General features: G+C 44.9%; 1 protein-coding gene across 3 annotated transcripts in view; it reads right to left on the bottom strand.

The window, feature by feature from the left end:
- The window catches only part of brf1b (BRF1 general transcription factor IIIB subunit b), a 95,186-nt gene that overhangs the window by 2,490 nt on the left and 77,694 nt on the right, over window positions 1-15,002 (bottom strand). For all 3 annotated transcript variants that reach the window (XM_080452296.1, XM_080452298.1, XM_080452297.1), the window contains 6 exons: window positions 14,126-14,187; window positions 13,945-14,026; window positions 12,544-12,596; window positions 10,097-10,407; window positions 3,839-3,878; window positions 2,963-3,152 (listed from right to left, as the gene is read on the bottom strand). In XM_080452296.1, the coding sequence (XP_080308422.1) occupies window positions 2,963-3,152; window positions 3,839-3,878; window positions 10,097-10,407; window positions 12,544-12,596; window positions 13,945-14,026; window positions 14,126-14,187 (738 nt within the window). The remainder of the gene's footprint in view (window positions 1-2,962; window positions 3,153-3,838; window positions 3,879-10,096; window positions 10,408-12,543; window positions 12,597-13,944; window positions 14,027-14,125; window positions 14,188-15,002) is intronic.

The raw sequence follows: 15,002 nt of genomic DNA on the forward strand, positions 1-15,002 counted from the left end.
ATTGGCCTATTATAGCGCCACCAGGAGGCCACAATAACGTACCTGACCTGGCGGAGACCTGTGCTCCGAGGAGCACTTTTTCTAGTTGATTTATCATATTCTTTGTATTTAGATTGAAACACAAAAAGTGTCCCACTGAACTGTAGGTGTGTCGATGTACGTGTGAAACCTTGTATCTACACATTTACGGCGTATAGTTATCTTGTTGCCGGGTTGTTCAGCTGTTTTGTTAAATAATTTTCTTTCATAAATGAATGCCCTACTTTGCCGTTCCAAGATTTTTTTTTCTGAAAAACATTTAAAGTGAAAGAGCTAAACACATTGACTGCCATTGTTTATTCATAATGTACTCACCCCTGTGCCAGCAATTTGCGTGTTTTTTAATTTTTTAATTTTGTAATTTTTCATTCAAATAAATTCTCTGATTGTGGTGTTAAAGGGTAAGACCACTTTGGTAGAGGTTTGGGTTGTGTAGTTACCTTGCCATGATGTAACTCCAAAGGTGGGTACTGTTTGTTTTTTTAATAAAAATGTCAACTTCCTGTTGATTTTACTATTTGAAGATCTGGATCCGGATCCGCTGATCCAGTCCAGGTTTTCTACTTATTAAAAATGGCAAAATCAACAGGAAGTTGACATTTTTATTTAAAAAGAAAAACAGTACTGGGTTTGGTGATGTTCTATATTGTCTGAATCAACTTTGTTTGCGTTCGTTTATGTGCTAAAAGAGTGACTTTGAGAGCTGTTTTACCGTACAATGTAAGTCAATGAGGAGCATATTTTGAATTATCAATTTCTAATCAATGGAGCACATTTATTTTTTTTCTTGCCCACCTTTAGAGTTACATCATGGCAAGGTAACTACACAACCCAAACCTCTACCAAAGTGGTCTTGCCCTTTAAGCACATACGACAGTTCCACCAGTAGAGAGCAGCAAATCCACACATTAATCACCTCGCTCGCCCCCTCCCAAACAGGCCCACGTCATATCTCGACATAGCTCGACAATCCCTGATCCGCTGATCGGCCTGAAAACGATGTGATACACTACGACGATGACTGTTCACCCGGACCAAAGAAAATAGAAGTTGAGCTGTCCGTTCGTTTTTTATACCGTGTGAAAAACCGTGTTTTTCCCTATTCTGGCCGAAAATGACCGGAGAAAAACAATGTGACCCGGAAATGATTTTTTTTTTTACATCCGGCTCCGGGTGAGTGTGACGTAAGTGGAAAACGAAAGTGCTGATGAGAAATAAACAGAGCCGTGCGATCACAGATTAAACAATGAAAATTCAAAAGAACGCATCAATGCGTTCTTTCGAATTGCTGGCATTCAAGCGATGGATTTGAAAGAACGCATCGATGCGATCTTGGCAATCAATGTGTTAAGTGTGTGTGTGTGTGGGGCGGTGTGGATGGCTGATATGATATCATGATCACATCACAACGTCTTTTAGAGTTGTTGTTGGAAGCTGTTTACAGCATTAAGGACTTTTCAGATGGCGCCTAGTAATTTATTTGGAATAAGAGGCAACTCTGCAGGTAGGAGGAATGAGCAGCTACTGTCTGTATGAGAGAAGTGCGTGCACACGCATCGCATGCACACACACACACACACACACACACACACACACACACACACACACACACACACACACACACACACCACCCGTCCATTCCAAAGTTGTCTTTTCAACAGCATATGTAACGAGAGTCAGGGGGTGATTTTTCTTTGCAACTGGCTACAATAAAAGGGATGTTTAAAGGCTATTTTTTCTATAGTCTACAACATCTTTTGCATGGACCGTATGAGAAGCCTGGTGACGCACTTAATGCCTTTAAATTCCCCGTGATTGACGAACCGACAGTCACTACATTGACTAGGCTATAACTGTGCGCAGCATTATGGAATATAATATATTCCATATTATATAGATATTCAATATATGTATCCTTATATTTCAATGGTAATCAGCACCATCTGTGGGCTTCTCTTGCTAATGTTTACTGAGTCGACTCGCACGACTTTGATCATCTTGCTGTTGCTGCGCAGTGCCAACGCAGTTTCAATTTGACCGGCATAAATCGGAATTTATGACAGTGACCGGCCGAGCACCGATCCAGCCGGTGTGACCTAAAACCGGCTTTTTTAATCGGCGGCCGATTAATCGGTGCATCTCTAGTTAGGATCATTTAGAAGACATTTGTAGAATCCCCAGAAGCACAGATTTGAGTTAAACATGTTCGCTTTAAAAAATGTATATATTCAAATATTTGCAAAAAATGTCATGATTAAAAAAAAAAAAAGCAGATCTACAAGCTCATAGCGCGGCACTCAGTGCCGCACTATGAGCTTGTAGATGAGCTTGTAGAAATAAAAAATATACAGATGTATGTATTCACCTGTTTCCTAGGCTGTGTGTTTTCCACTTCCTGTCGATTTGATCCAATGAAATCCAATGAAACTGGTCAGATGACCCATAGACATATAAAGGTAGACGCCTCCTTCGGCTCTGAAGCGTTCGTATCTCGGGCGCGCTTCCTTGTTCCGCAGGGCTAGCCCATATAAGGCTTGGGCTAGCCTTCCACTTCCTTCCGCTTCAGCAGGGCAAGCTGGAAACTTCCATGTGCGTCACAGAAGGGGGCGTTCGGTAGGCCAATCAGAGGCAGGTGGGGCGGGTCTTTTCTTAAGAGGCAGCCGCGCAGCAACTAGTCAGTGATTGGCCAGTAGCTAACGCGATGTGATTGGTCAGTAGTCAAACAGCCCTGCGGAAGAGCCTTGTATTGAGATACCAGTGGCTACAATGAACTGCAGAGGCCAATGAGGTATCTAGGTTTCTATATCTATGAGATTACCAATGATATCCAATGAAATCGACAGGAAGTGGAAAACACACAGCCTAGGAAACAGGTGAATATACCCCTTCAAATGAAGTTTTACCCAAGATCCTCCTCTCTCACCATTTTGTCCAATCAGCTTCAGAGCACTGACGCATGGCTCCTCCTCCTCTTCCTCCTCCTCTTCTTCAGCCGGCTCCTCATTGGCCAGCTCGTCTGTGGGCGGAGCCAGAGGCTCAGTGGGTGGGGCCTGTGCTGGACTCGGCGGTGCAGGCCGAGTCACGGCGGTTGTCACGACAACGTTGTTTTCAAGCTGGAGAGAGAGAGAGAGAGTGAGAGAGATAGAGGGACAAATAACTATACATCTTTGAATGTGACAATATATTGACGCACACACACAGACAGACTTTCACACGTGTTGTGAGCTTGTAAATCTACAATTTTCACTATATATTAGTATACTTTATATATCATTGCGGTCCGGCAGGAACCAGCTAACTCCATTTTTCCGCTTTTGCATTTTTTTACATAAATCAGTGCTATTGAACACCCTTTACGTCTGTGTGTTGGTGAGAGAACGGGGTAAAAAGCAACACAAAAAAAGGAGGGAAACGTGTGTTTGTGCGTGTGTGGTGGGGGGGTTATAAATATGGTTATTCTTGTGAATGTGAGTGAAGCACAGTAAATGGTGCATTTATATAGCGCTTTTATCCAAAGCGCTTTACATTGATTGTGCCATTCACCCATTCACACCGATGGCGGAGGAAACCATGCAAGGCACCAATATGCTCATCGGGAGCAATTAGGGGTTCAGCGTCTTGCTCAAGGACACTTCGACACTAACTCCGGGGGAGCGCCCCAGCCCGGGATCGAACTGGGAACCTTGTGGTTTCCAGTTCACTCTACCCAGCCACTCTACCCCTGAGCCACTGCTGCCCACAGCGTTGCAATGGTAACAGACAATGTAATATTTCTACAGTATAATAATTCTGAACTCACCTTCTTCTTCTTCTGGGAGGTGGAGATGAGGGGGCGGAGTCTGTGGGAAAAAGTAGGAAGTAAACGATCAACTCAAGTCATAATGTAAAAAAAAAAAGAAAACTAAAAAACTAAATAAAGGAAAGATACGGCCCTTAAAAGTACTGTTTCTTTTGTTTTTGTTCCGAAAGGTTAAAGCTCGGCCTGGACCGTTGCCGTAGCGGTTGCCAAATTAATCCAATTAGGAGAGAGTACCCATTTATCAGCTTCTATTTTATATTGTTTCAGTTCCAATTATGTCTGCTCATTTCTTTGTGTCATCACTTCCAATTTCACTTGCTTGCCTGTATCATGTATGAGTTTTCCCTCCTGATTGGATAAAATTGGTATCCTGATTTGAACATGCATTTTCTGTTTATTAAAGAGATGTAAAGACGGGAGACCCCTGTTATTAAACAAGCACTCTATAGCAATGATTACTATCAAAATAAAGAGCTATTTAACACTTATTATAACAAAAATAAAAATGTCTGCACTTTCTTCACCTTTAACAATAATAACCCAAAAAAAGCCTTTATTAATCCATGGCTAAACAACAGGTTAATGAAGGCTTTCTATTATACATTTATAGAAGAAGTGATACAAGGGATGAAGAGTGCTAGGGGGTGGATCTGAACAGGTGAGTGGCTGCTAGGGGGTGGATCTGAACAGGTGAGTGCTAGGGGGTGGATTTAAACAGGTGAGTGCTAGGGGGTGGATCTGAAGAGGTGAGTGCTAGGGGGTGGTTTACCTGGTATCCTATAGTTTCAAATGTACAAAATGTTATTTAGATAGCATGTTGTTGTTTAGACAGATGCTAGGTTCGTTGTTTACCTGCTATCTTAGTTACTTTGTAGCATTTAATTGTTCTCTTAACACCCAACCACATACCCTGTTGTTGGTTGACTACTAGGGCTCACTACGATGAAAACTAGTGGTGCACACAACACCACTATGACTATGACTCAACTGTGTGTACAGCAGTGGTGGAAAAAGTACTCAAATGTTTTACTTAAGTAAAAGTATCAATACTGCAACGTAGAAGTACTCTGTTACAATTAAAAGTACAGAATTCAAAATTGACTTGAGTAAAAGTACAAAAGTATTGGTATAAAAATATATTTAAAGTACAAAAGTAAAAGTACTCATTATGCAGAATGTCCCATTTCACAAGTTTTCAAATGTATAAAAATCTTTAGAAAATTGCAGATCTACAAGCTCACAATGCGTCGCATTGCGATGCATTGTGAGCTTGTAGATCAGCTATTTTCAAATGGCCGAAATGTATATAGGCAGGGGTTGACACCAAGGTCTCAGAGGCACTTGCCCGTCGGGCAAGTACAGGTCATTTTCTACACAGGTTTCTACACAGGTCTTGCCCGAAAAGTAAATCGTCCTTTATAAAATGATAGGTTAAATTTGAATTACCATTCAATTAAACACTTATTTTTTTACTTTCTACTTGCGAATTATGGGGCTGCACGATAAAAAATGTCATACCTCAATATGTATGCCAAATATCTAAATAGCTATGAATATGACTATGGGTTGAAGGTAGGGTAAGTGATATTTTTTGGTTAAAACAAAAAGGGTTTTGTTATGGGTTAAAGCTCTATATTCTGATAGTACTCATTGCTATAGAGTGTTTGTTCAGTAACAGGGGTCTCTCTGTCTCTCCAGCTCTTTGATAGACAGAAAATAAATTTCCAGTTAGGTGACACCATTTCAGCCAATCAGGAGAGAGTACCCATTTATCAGCTTCATTTTTATAATGTTCCAGTTCCAATTTTACATGCTCATTTCTTTGTGTCATCACTTCCAATTTCACTTGTTTAATCTGTATCCTGTCTGAGTTCTCTGTCCTGATTCGATAAAATTGGTATCCTGACTCGAAAAGGCATTTTCTGTTAAATAAAAAGAGCTGGAGAGACAACATGTGCACCTGCCCGTGGGGCAACCAGATAGCAAACTTCACCTGCCCTACCATTTTATTTACCTGCCCCGGGCAGGCGGGCAGGTGTTAGTGTCAAGCTGAAGTGGTTAATGTGTGTTCTGTAATAATAATCTAAATCTACAAAGTAACTAGTAACTAAAGTTATTCTTTCGTTTCTTGTAAGAAACTTACTTATGGGATATCATCGCCCTCTTGGCGATGGCACAGAGCACAACAAATAAGCTCCCGGAAACAATCTTCGATTGGACAGGGTTCTGTGACGCAAACCGGAAACCGGTTGGTTATAAAAAACCCTGCGTCACCAGGTTCGTCCTCTTCCTTCACTCTGCTAGCAGCGAATGCGCACGAGTCCTGAAGACAACACGACTAGCAACCGCGATAAACTTCGACGAATCCCAACTAAACCCATAGCGAGGGCACCCAGTGTCGCTCTACGGGCGTTTTCGTTATTTCTACAGTTTATCGTTGTTAGATAAAAAACTCTCCCGCGTTACTTTTCCTGTCCTCTCAGTTTTCCACGAGCTAAGAAGTTAGCTAACGCCGCTAGCCAGACTACAGGCAAGCGTATGCTAGGTTGGGTTAGCCTAGCTGCGCTTACCTGCCTCGTGGTGACTGGAGGAAAAGAAGATGGAGGCGCCTCGTGTCTGCGGTCTGACGGGCTGCGGCCTACCAGTAGCAGCGGACGACCGCCATCGGCTGTGCATCCTGTGCCTGGGGCCCAACCATGCGTGGCTCGCCCTGAACCACGCGGGCGACGAAGACGCATGCAGGCCCTGTGATGACTTCACGGTCCACCAGCTGGAGTGCCGCCTCAGGAGGGCCCAGGGCCTGGCGGCCGCCAGCAGCAATGCTAACACCGACGCTGGCCTAGCCACAGGCCACACGGCGTCGGTGGAAAGCACGGGCCTTGGGCCAGGCCTACCGCAGGATGCGCCACGATCCAGCAGAGCCAGGAGGAAAGTCCAGAGAGAGGCTCCTCCGTCGCCTACACCGGACCACGCAGCTTCAGCCGAGGCCAGTGGGCTACCGGCCGGGGACTGCGTTCCTTCCTCCTCCCCCTCCTTCTCCGTCCTCGCCTGGGGCGACACTCCGACGCCAGGAGGCTCGGATGGAGAGGACGCCGGGATAGGTGAGGCTTCCCAGGACGAGGTGGAGGCCGGACCCTCCCTCCGTCGGGCACGAGAGGCCCCGAGGTCCAGTCCGGGGCCTCTCGTACCTACATCGGCGCGAGCGGAAATCCTCGCGCCTGCAGCAGCTGCCTGGATGGAGGCTCCCGCACCAGCAACACCGTGGGTGATGGCTCCTAGCGTGGTGAGGGAGCCTCCCGAGACCGTGTCGGCAGTTCTGCGAAGGGCTATCTCCAGGTGCGGCCTGGAACAGCCAATGGAGGCAGCGAGGGCTTCAGTCGGGGCCCCCATCCCAGGATTCCAAAAATGTGTGGGGCGCAAGGTTGCGTACAGGATGCATGCAGGCTGCAGGTCTCATGGCCTCGGCCATACACCTGATCCGGCTGGGGAGACTCCACATGAGACCTTTTCAGAGGTGGATGCGGAGTCTTAAGATACCGCACACCATGAAGTTTTGAAAAGTGGTGGTCTCTCCCTGGTGCGTGACGACGTTGCAACCGTGGTCACAGGCGTCCTTCCTGTCCAGTGGAGTCAGGATGGGCGAGGTGGTGTCACGTAAAGTGGTTACCACAGACGCTAGCCTCTCAGGTTGGGGGGCTGTCCACGAAGCCTACTCAGCCAGGGGGGTGTGGACTTCTGCTCAGAAGGTATACCACATCATATTTGGAGTTGTTGGCGGTCTTCTTCGCCCTCCGACGGTGCGAGGACCGTATTGTGGGATGTCATGTTCTGGTTAGAACGGATAACACCACGACGATGTCAATAAACAAGGGGGCCTGGGCTCTGTTGTTTTGGACAATTTAGCACGCGAACTGACGCTATGGAGCACATTGCGCCTAGCCTCATTACGCGCCTCCCATGTGCCGGGTCTCCTCAACAGCGGAGCGGATCTGCTGTCTAGGGGCGAACTTCGGTACGAGGAGTGGTCTCTCAACCCGCAGGTGGCAAGCTGATCTGGCTTCGGTTCGGTCGGGCTCGGATTGACCTGTTTGCGTCCAGGGGGAACGCAAAGTGTCCACGATTCTTTTCTCTGAATCACAAGGATTCCTCCTTGGGGGTGGACGTGTTGGCGCACGTCTGGCCGGACGTTCTGCTGTATGCCTTCCCACCTTTGGAACTGATCCCGTCCATCTTGGAGCGGGTCAGGGTCCGTGGCAGGACGGTCCTGCTGGTGGCTCCAGCATGGGGGGTGTGGAGGTCGGAGATCGCTCCTCTCCTCTACGCTGAACCTTGGCCTCTCCCGCTTTTCAGAGATCTTCTGAGACAAGGCGGAGATGAGGTGTTTCACGAATCCCCCCGGGTCTTGGACCTGTGGGTCTGGCCCGTGAGGGGTCGGTGAAGGACCGGTGATGGTCGGCCCGGTGATGCATGTCCCTTAGGGACGCAGTTATTGCCGTTGGCCGTCCGGTGTGTAACCCTGACAGAGGTTTTGGCCTCTGTGGCCCTTGCTCGACCATAGTGGCACCTGGGGTGTCATGTATGGTCTGGGTTAGGTGGGACTATGGTCAGGGGACGTCGGCACTGGCTTTGGCTGGTTGTTCTTCCCCTAACCGGTGGTCTCCTTTCTGTTTCCCTGGGGCCGGCTGGGCCAGGCCCAGGGATGGAAGGTGGGGACAGGAGCCTGGCTCTCTTTCATTGCCTCTGAGATATAGTGGAGTAGAAGTAAAAGTACTGAAAATTGGAAGTACTCCAGTAAAGTAAAAAATACCTCAAAATTTTACTTAACACATTCGGTGCCAGAGTTGTATTAAAAAAGTGATGTTGAGTGCCAGAGATCTCACCGTTTGTAACGCTACGCTGTTTACAGCTGCAGACTCCACAACGAGCACCCGATTGTAAACAATATATGCGTGCACGATGGTGGATGGTCCTGGCTAACGCCTGGAACAATAACATCTCTCACGCGAGTCACCATGGCTGATTGATCTCGGATCGAAAATTAGTGGTTTTCCCCACTGTAAAAAGTTAAGGAAATATGGAGTTTTTTTGCAAGGAGATAGAATGGGAGCGGACGGGAGCCAGTTTTTTTTGGCATTGTGATCCATCTGTCCCTTCCTTCTCAGAGTCACCGTGGGTGATTCCAGAGCTGCGCTAACCCCCCCTTGTGGAAAAAAACGAAAAAACGAAAAATATTGATTTCACGTAGATTCCCGGTTTTGGCACTTAACGTCACTTTTAGCAAAACCGTAGATTTACGGTTTTGGCACCCCAAGTGTTAAGTACAGTACTTGAGTGAATGTACTTAGTTACTTTACACCACTGATAGGAAGCATGTCTTCAATGACAACATACCTTGAAATCAGTGTTTTTAGCTCTGCCTGGCTTACAGACTGGGGCAGACGGCTTAACATGCCTCCATGTTGAATTTGGCACAGGCAGGCATAAAACCCAGTTTAAAATGTTGCTTCAACCCATCGATACATTTTTCCAGACCGTCGGAACTATCTGTAGGAAACCGGGACTAACTTTACATTTTTTATATGATACAGGAATAGGTAAGAATTGAGGAGCCGATCGCCCCGCCTCAGCCGGATCTTAACGACAACATGGGACTGAGTCCCGGCGAAAGGAGAGGTCACAAACGGAGCTAGAGAGTAGAAGTTGGATCGACAAGACCTTGTAGATCTATTATTTTCTTTTTTTATGTTCATTAATCGTTATCGGCTAAGGTTGAAATAATCGTGATGAAGTCATATCACCCAGGGCGACTACTTATTACTACTACCGTGACTACTAATACTCAGTGTTGCCATGTCCTCTTATTATAAGCGGACATGTAAAGTAGCATGTAAATACCGGTAGTTGCGGGTTGCAGTCATTTGGGCTTGTTTCTAAAGTGTTTGTTTCCTAATGTTGTTTAAGCCAGTGGTTCTTAAACATTTTCATGTCAAGGACCCCCAAATTAATATGCATTTGTCCGCAGACCCCACATCTGTTAATTTTTTTTTTTTTAAATTACCTATTTTTTGTCCTTCAAGATTTCTTTTTTTTGGAAATAGCAGATCTACAAACTCACACGTTGTGAGCTTGTAGATCAGCTATTTTCAAATAGCCTTAGCCTTCTTTTGGGCTTGTTTTCATAGACCTGGTTGCTTATTTCTCTCACATAATCTGGCAACACTGCTAATACTAGTATAATGACCATAACAGTACTTGTACCTCTTCCCCATCTTTCCAGTGGTCGCTGCCAGTCCCAGGATGGCGGTGTCGTTGGCTTTCTTGCGTCGGTTGGAGCTTCTCCTTCGTCTCACGCCTTCAGAGCTGGTTCCTCCTCGTGTTCCTCTGGAAGAGGAGGATGGAGGAAGGGAGGGAGTTGGAGGAGGAGAGGAGGACTTGGTCTTCATGTCCAGCCCTCTGAGGACGTCGTAGTTGATCTTACTGGAGATCTTCTTGCGCTCCAGCATCTTCTGGATGGCCTCGCCAGCCGAGCTGGCCTCCGTCATCTGGTCCTTACGAGACACGCTCTTCTTCTGCAACACAGCGACCAGTGGCATAAAGCAGTGGTTCTCAAAGTGGGGTCTGGGGACCCCGAGGGGTCCTTGAGGGGACTCCAGGAGGTCCCCAGCTAAATGATTGACAGTTAAGAAGTAGGAACCAATTGGACCCTTATATTTGTACACTCTGAGAGTGTACAAATGGAACCAAATGGCAGTGGTTGAAAGTAACTAAGTACATTTACTTAAGTACAATTTTGAGGTATTTGCACTTTACTTGAGTATTTCCAATTTCCAATACTTTTACTTCTACTCCAATACATCTCAGAGGCAAATATTGTACCTTTACTCCACTACAATTATTTCAAAACTTTAGTTACTAGTTACTTTGAAGATTTTGATTATTATTACAAAACATACGTCAACCACTTCAGCCCTATATATATTTCAGCTATTTGAAAATAGCAGATCTACAAGCTCACATTGTGAGCTTCTAGATCTCCTATTTTTAAAACCTTTTCTATTTTAACTTGTGAAATGGGACATTCTGCATAATGAGTACTTTAAGTAAGAATGGTGCATTTTGGACGGCAGTGGCTCAGGGGTAGAGTGGCCGGATGGGAGCTGCAAGGTTCCGAGTTTGATCCCGGGCTCCCCCAGAGTTAGTGTCGAAGTGTCCTTGAGCAAGACACTGAACCCTTAATTGCTCCCGATGAGCAGGTTGGTGCCTTGCATGGTTTCAAAAGTACAAAATTTTAGTACTTTTTCCACCACTTCCAAATGGATCCTTTATTGTACACTCTCAGAGTTAAATGAACACCGATGATACTACAGTGTAGATAGGGGGTCCCAGAGATCAAAATGGTATCAAATGGGGGTGCGTGAAATTGAAAGGGTTTTCAAATGGGGGCCCGCTGGCTAATATGTGTCAATTTGGGGGGGTCCTTGACATGAAAATGTTTGAGAACCATTGGTGTAATGTACAGTAACTGAGTACTTTAACTCAAGTATTGTACTTAAAGGAGCACCTTTTCTCCTTGGTTAGTGTCCTTGAGCAAGACATTGAACCCCTAACTGCTCCTAATGAGCAGGTTGGTGCCTTGCAGGGTTTCCTCTACTGTCGGTTTGTGTGTGTGCGTGTGTGCGTGCAGGGCCGGCGCTCCCATATACTGTAGGTGATCTAGGCAGCGGCCTAGGTCGCCAGCGTTTTTTTTGTGGTGTACTATTCTGAAAGGAATGATGACACTTGCGCGATCGGTATTCTATCACTTCTTTGTCGTTTGCAAGTCACATCACTGTTTGCATGAGTGAATTAACCTTGTGATACCGTCTATCTGTCTGTCTGTCTGTCTGTCTGTCTGTCTGTCTGTCTGCCTGCTGCTTGGAACTGGTAGAGCTGCGGACGGGGGACGGGGGACGGGGGACGGGGGACGGGGGACGGGGGAGGGGGAGGGGGGAGGGGCGGCTATTAAACTGACGACACTCGCAGCTCACCTCCGCTCCCCCCTATTGTTGAACAGTTAAAGGAGTAGTTCACCCAAAAAATTACTTATTTTCTATCAATTGCACACCCCATGAAGCCTTGAATCCATGGATTTATTTTAGTTTTTGTGGCATTCCTAAGCCAATAATTTGATTCCCGTCTCCTACCGGCTAATGTATCCGGTAGGAGACACAAAGTAGATTATTTGTGTCTCCTACCGGATACACACCCGGTCATCAAATTATTGGCTTAGGAATGCCAAAAAAAAAAAAAAAAAAATCCATGAATTCAAGGTTTCATAGGGTGTGCAATTGATAGAAAATAAGTCATTTTTTGGGTGAACTCCTCCTTTAATGCAAGTAAAACGAGTCAGTCACTCACTACAAAATGCAAATAAACCACCATCAGTGCTGCAGTTTAGAGGAAAGAGGGTGAGAAATGCGTGCTGTCTATAATTATATGTAGCTGTTGATATTTCATGGAGGCAAATTGTTTTTACCAAACATCTCGCATCTGAGAAAGCTTAACAAAGCTTTGTGCGTGAATGGGACAATGTGTGGGAAAAACTGTCTGTGAGCATGGCGTCGTTGAAAATAAGCACTCTAGCTTAGCTTAGTGCACCTGGGTAAATAAAGGATGAAATAAAGTGTGAATGGGCCTTTGTGACAAGTCAAAGTATGTTTAATTACCTTCTCTTTATACGTCCCCTGCTCCTTCTCTTTATTGATCCTCTGTTCTTTCTCTGCAACACACACACACACACACACACACACACACACACACACACACACACACACACACACACACACACACACACACACACACACACACACACACACACACAGACAGACAGACAGACAGACAGACAGACAGACAGACAGACAGACAGACAGACAGACAGATATGCAATATAGTACAGCAGTATTAGTTGATGTGTACAGTACAGTTTCTTCTTGTTCCCATAATGGTGTGTAGAAATAATAATAATAATAATCATAATAATCATAACTAGACGCGTCGCAATTCAGGGCAATTGCAGAGTGTGGTTGCACCGACGCTAGTCGCGGGTCGCTGTCGCCGGGACTCGAGGAATACGCTGGGAGGAATACCGTCGGAGGCTGTGCCAATTACATTGTCACGTAACTCCTTAGATCACTTGCGTTTCATTTTGAGAGGATTGATCCCCCCAAAATAAGGTTTTTGCATCAAACGGTTACATTCTGAGCATTTGTGGCGCCCCCTATGGATCAAAGTGGAAATTATTTTGGGGATTTGTTGAGTAAACCACCCTCGACATGTGATTAAAATTTGGGATCGATTGGACGTTTTGTTTGTGATTTTTGGCATTTTTGATAAAACGGGCCCCTCCCACTAACTTCGGAAGCCAATTACGGACGAACGGTAAGGACTATCAAAATGCCGTTTGGATATGTTTATCGCATGGGTCCAGAGATCATGTGTACCGATTTTTGTTAGATTTGGACAAAATATATGGGAGGAGGAGCTAAAAGTGTGTTTTGAAGAAAATTCAAAATGGCGGAAAATCGATCCTGACGCAAATGGGGTGGCCTATATGGGGAGATGCGTCGTGACCCAAGGAATCCAGGGGAAAAGACATTTTTATTTTACGACCTACGGTTCAAGAGTTATAGGCCAAAACGTAAAGTGGGCTCTTATAGCGCCACCATGTGGCCGATTCGTGTAATTATTTTTTCAATAATTTCGGACTAAATTATGAACCTCCCCTCCAAATCTGGTAACTCTAGCTCTTACGGTTTCTGAGAAAAAAATACTTGAATTTGAGTTTTTTCACTTTTTCATTAAAGTGGATGGGGAAATTTAATGCACTAATAAATCAATATCAATAAAACTATGCAACCAATCTCTTAGCAAAATACAAGCACACGATTCCCGGTGAAGCCGGTCATTTTGACATATGGCACTAAATTGGGAAAAATAAACTGTGGGCTGTGATGCGGTTGAAAATATTGTTTATCTAGAAGAGGAATAATAAAGTGTGAAGATTACTATAGTCTGGTTGCCCTGTCAGGGCAACCACACTAATAATCATAATAATCATAATAACTCACCTCTCTGTTCTCTCAGATATTCTTCATTTTGTTTCATCCAAAGAGCTGTTTTATTCTCCACCTCTCTGTCGTTCAGGATGTACTGAAGTCAACAAAAGACAAAAAAACATCAATCAACTAATAAAACTATCTGATTGATATAATGACCTTATCAATAAGCTTCCCTAATCAATAAACTGACCTTATCAATTTCCTGGTCATCAATTCCATCCAGGTCCAGCTCTCCACTCTCTGATCTGTCATCTACACACACACACACACACACACACACACACACACACACACACACACACACGCACACACGCACACACACGAAAACCATGATTCTCTTCCTGGAAAGTTAGCATGCTGAAATAGAAGCCATTATTCTTGCACTAATAAATAATAATAATAATAAAACAAGTTTGAAATCTTGTTTGAGAAAACCTGCCTACCGATGATGTCACTGGTAGGCAGGTTTCTGAACCGTCCACAGCCCACCAATGAGACAGAAGTAGACAGAAATGGAGCCATCGTATAATGAGCATTATACAACAGGTAGTTCCGACCAAGCAATCTGATTGGCTGAAATAGCTTTCTAGCCGTGCTTCAAACCAGCATCATAGCACGGGCCTAATCACATTTAATAAATCACTCCGCACTGCAGTCCGCACCTGATTAGACCATATAGCGCACAGCTGCGCTGTGAAGTCACGCTGTCCCACCGTAGGAAAACAAACAGCTACGCAAAATGGACTATGTTGTTAATTTTGACTTATTTGGTGGACTTACGGTTGATCAATGGTTAGAAGAGAGCACACTAAATCGCCTAAAATCCTATAATAAAAGGAATAACTGGAAAAAAGTGTGCTTTATTTCAATGGTAACATCCATACTGTATAAATATCCTCCTGTGTTAAAGTAAAATTACTCCCATTTCGTTAACAGTCCAGTGTATGTTATACTTTATCATACGAAGGTATCGCACGGCAAAAATAGCCGATCTACAAGTTCACAACGCATCGCCATCTTGACGCGTTGTGAGCTTGTAGATCAGTTATTTTGGCCACGTAACACGA

Source organism: Gymnoscopelus braueri (assembly GCF_963280865.1).
Source record: "Gymnoscopelus braueri genome assembly, chromosome: 16".
Classification (NCBI taxonomy): Eukaryota; Metazoa; Chordata; class Actinopteri; order Myctophiformes; family Myctophidae; genus Gymnoscopelus; species Gymnoscopelus braueri.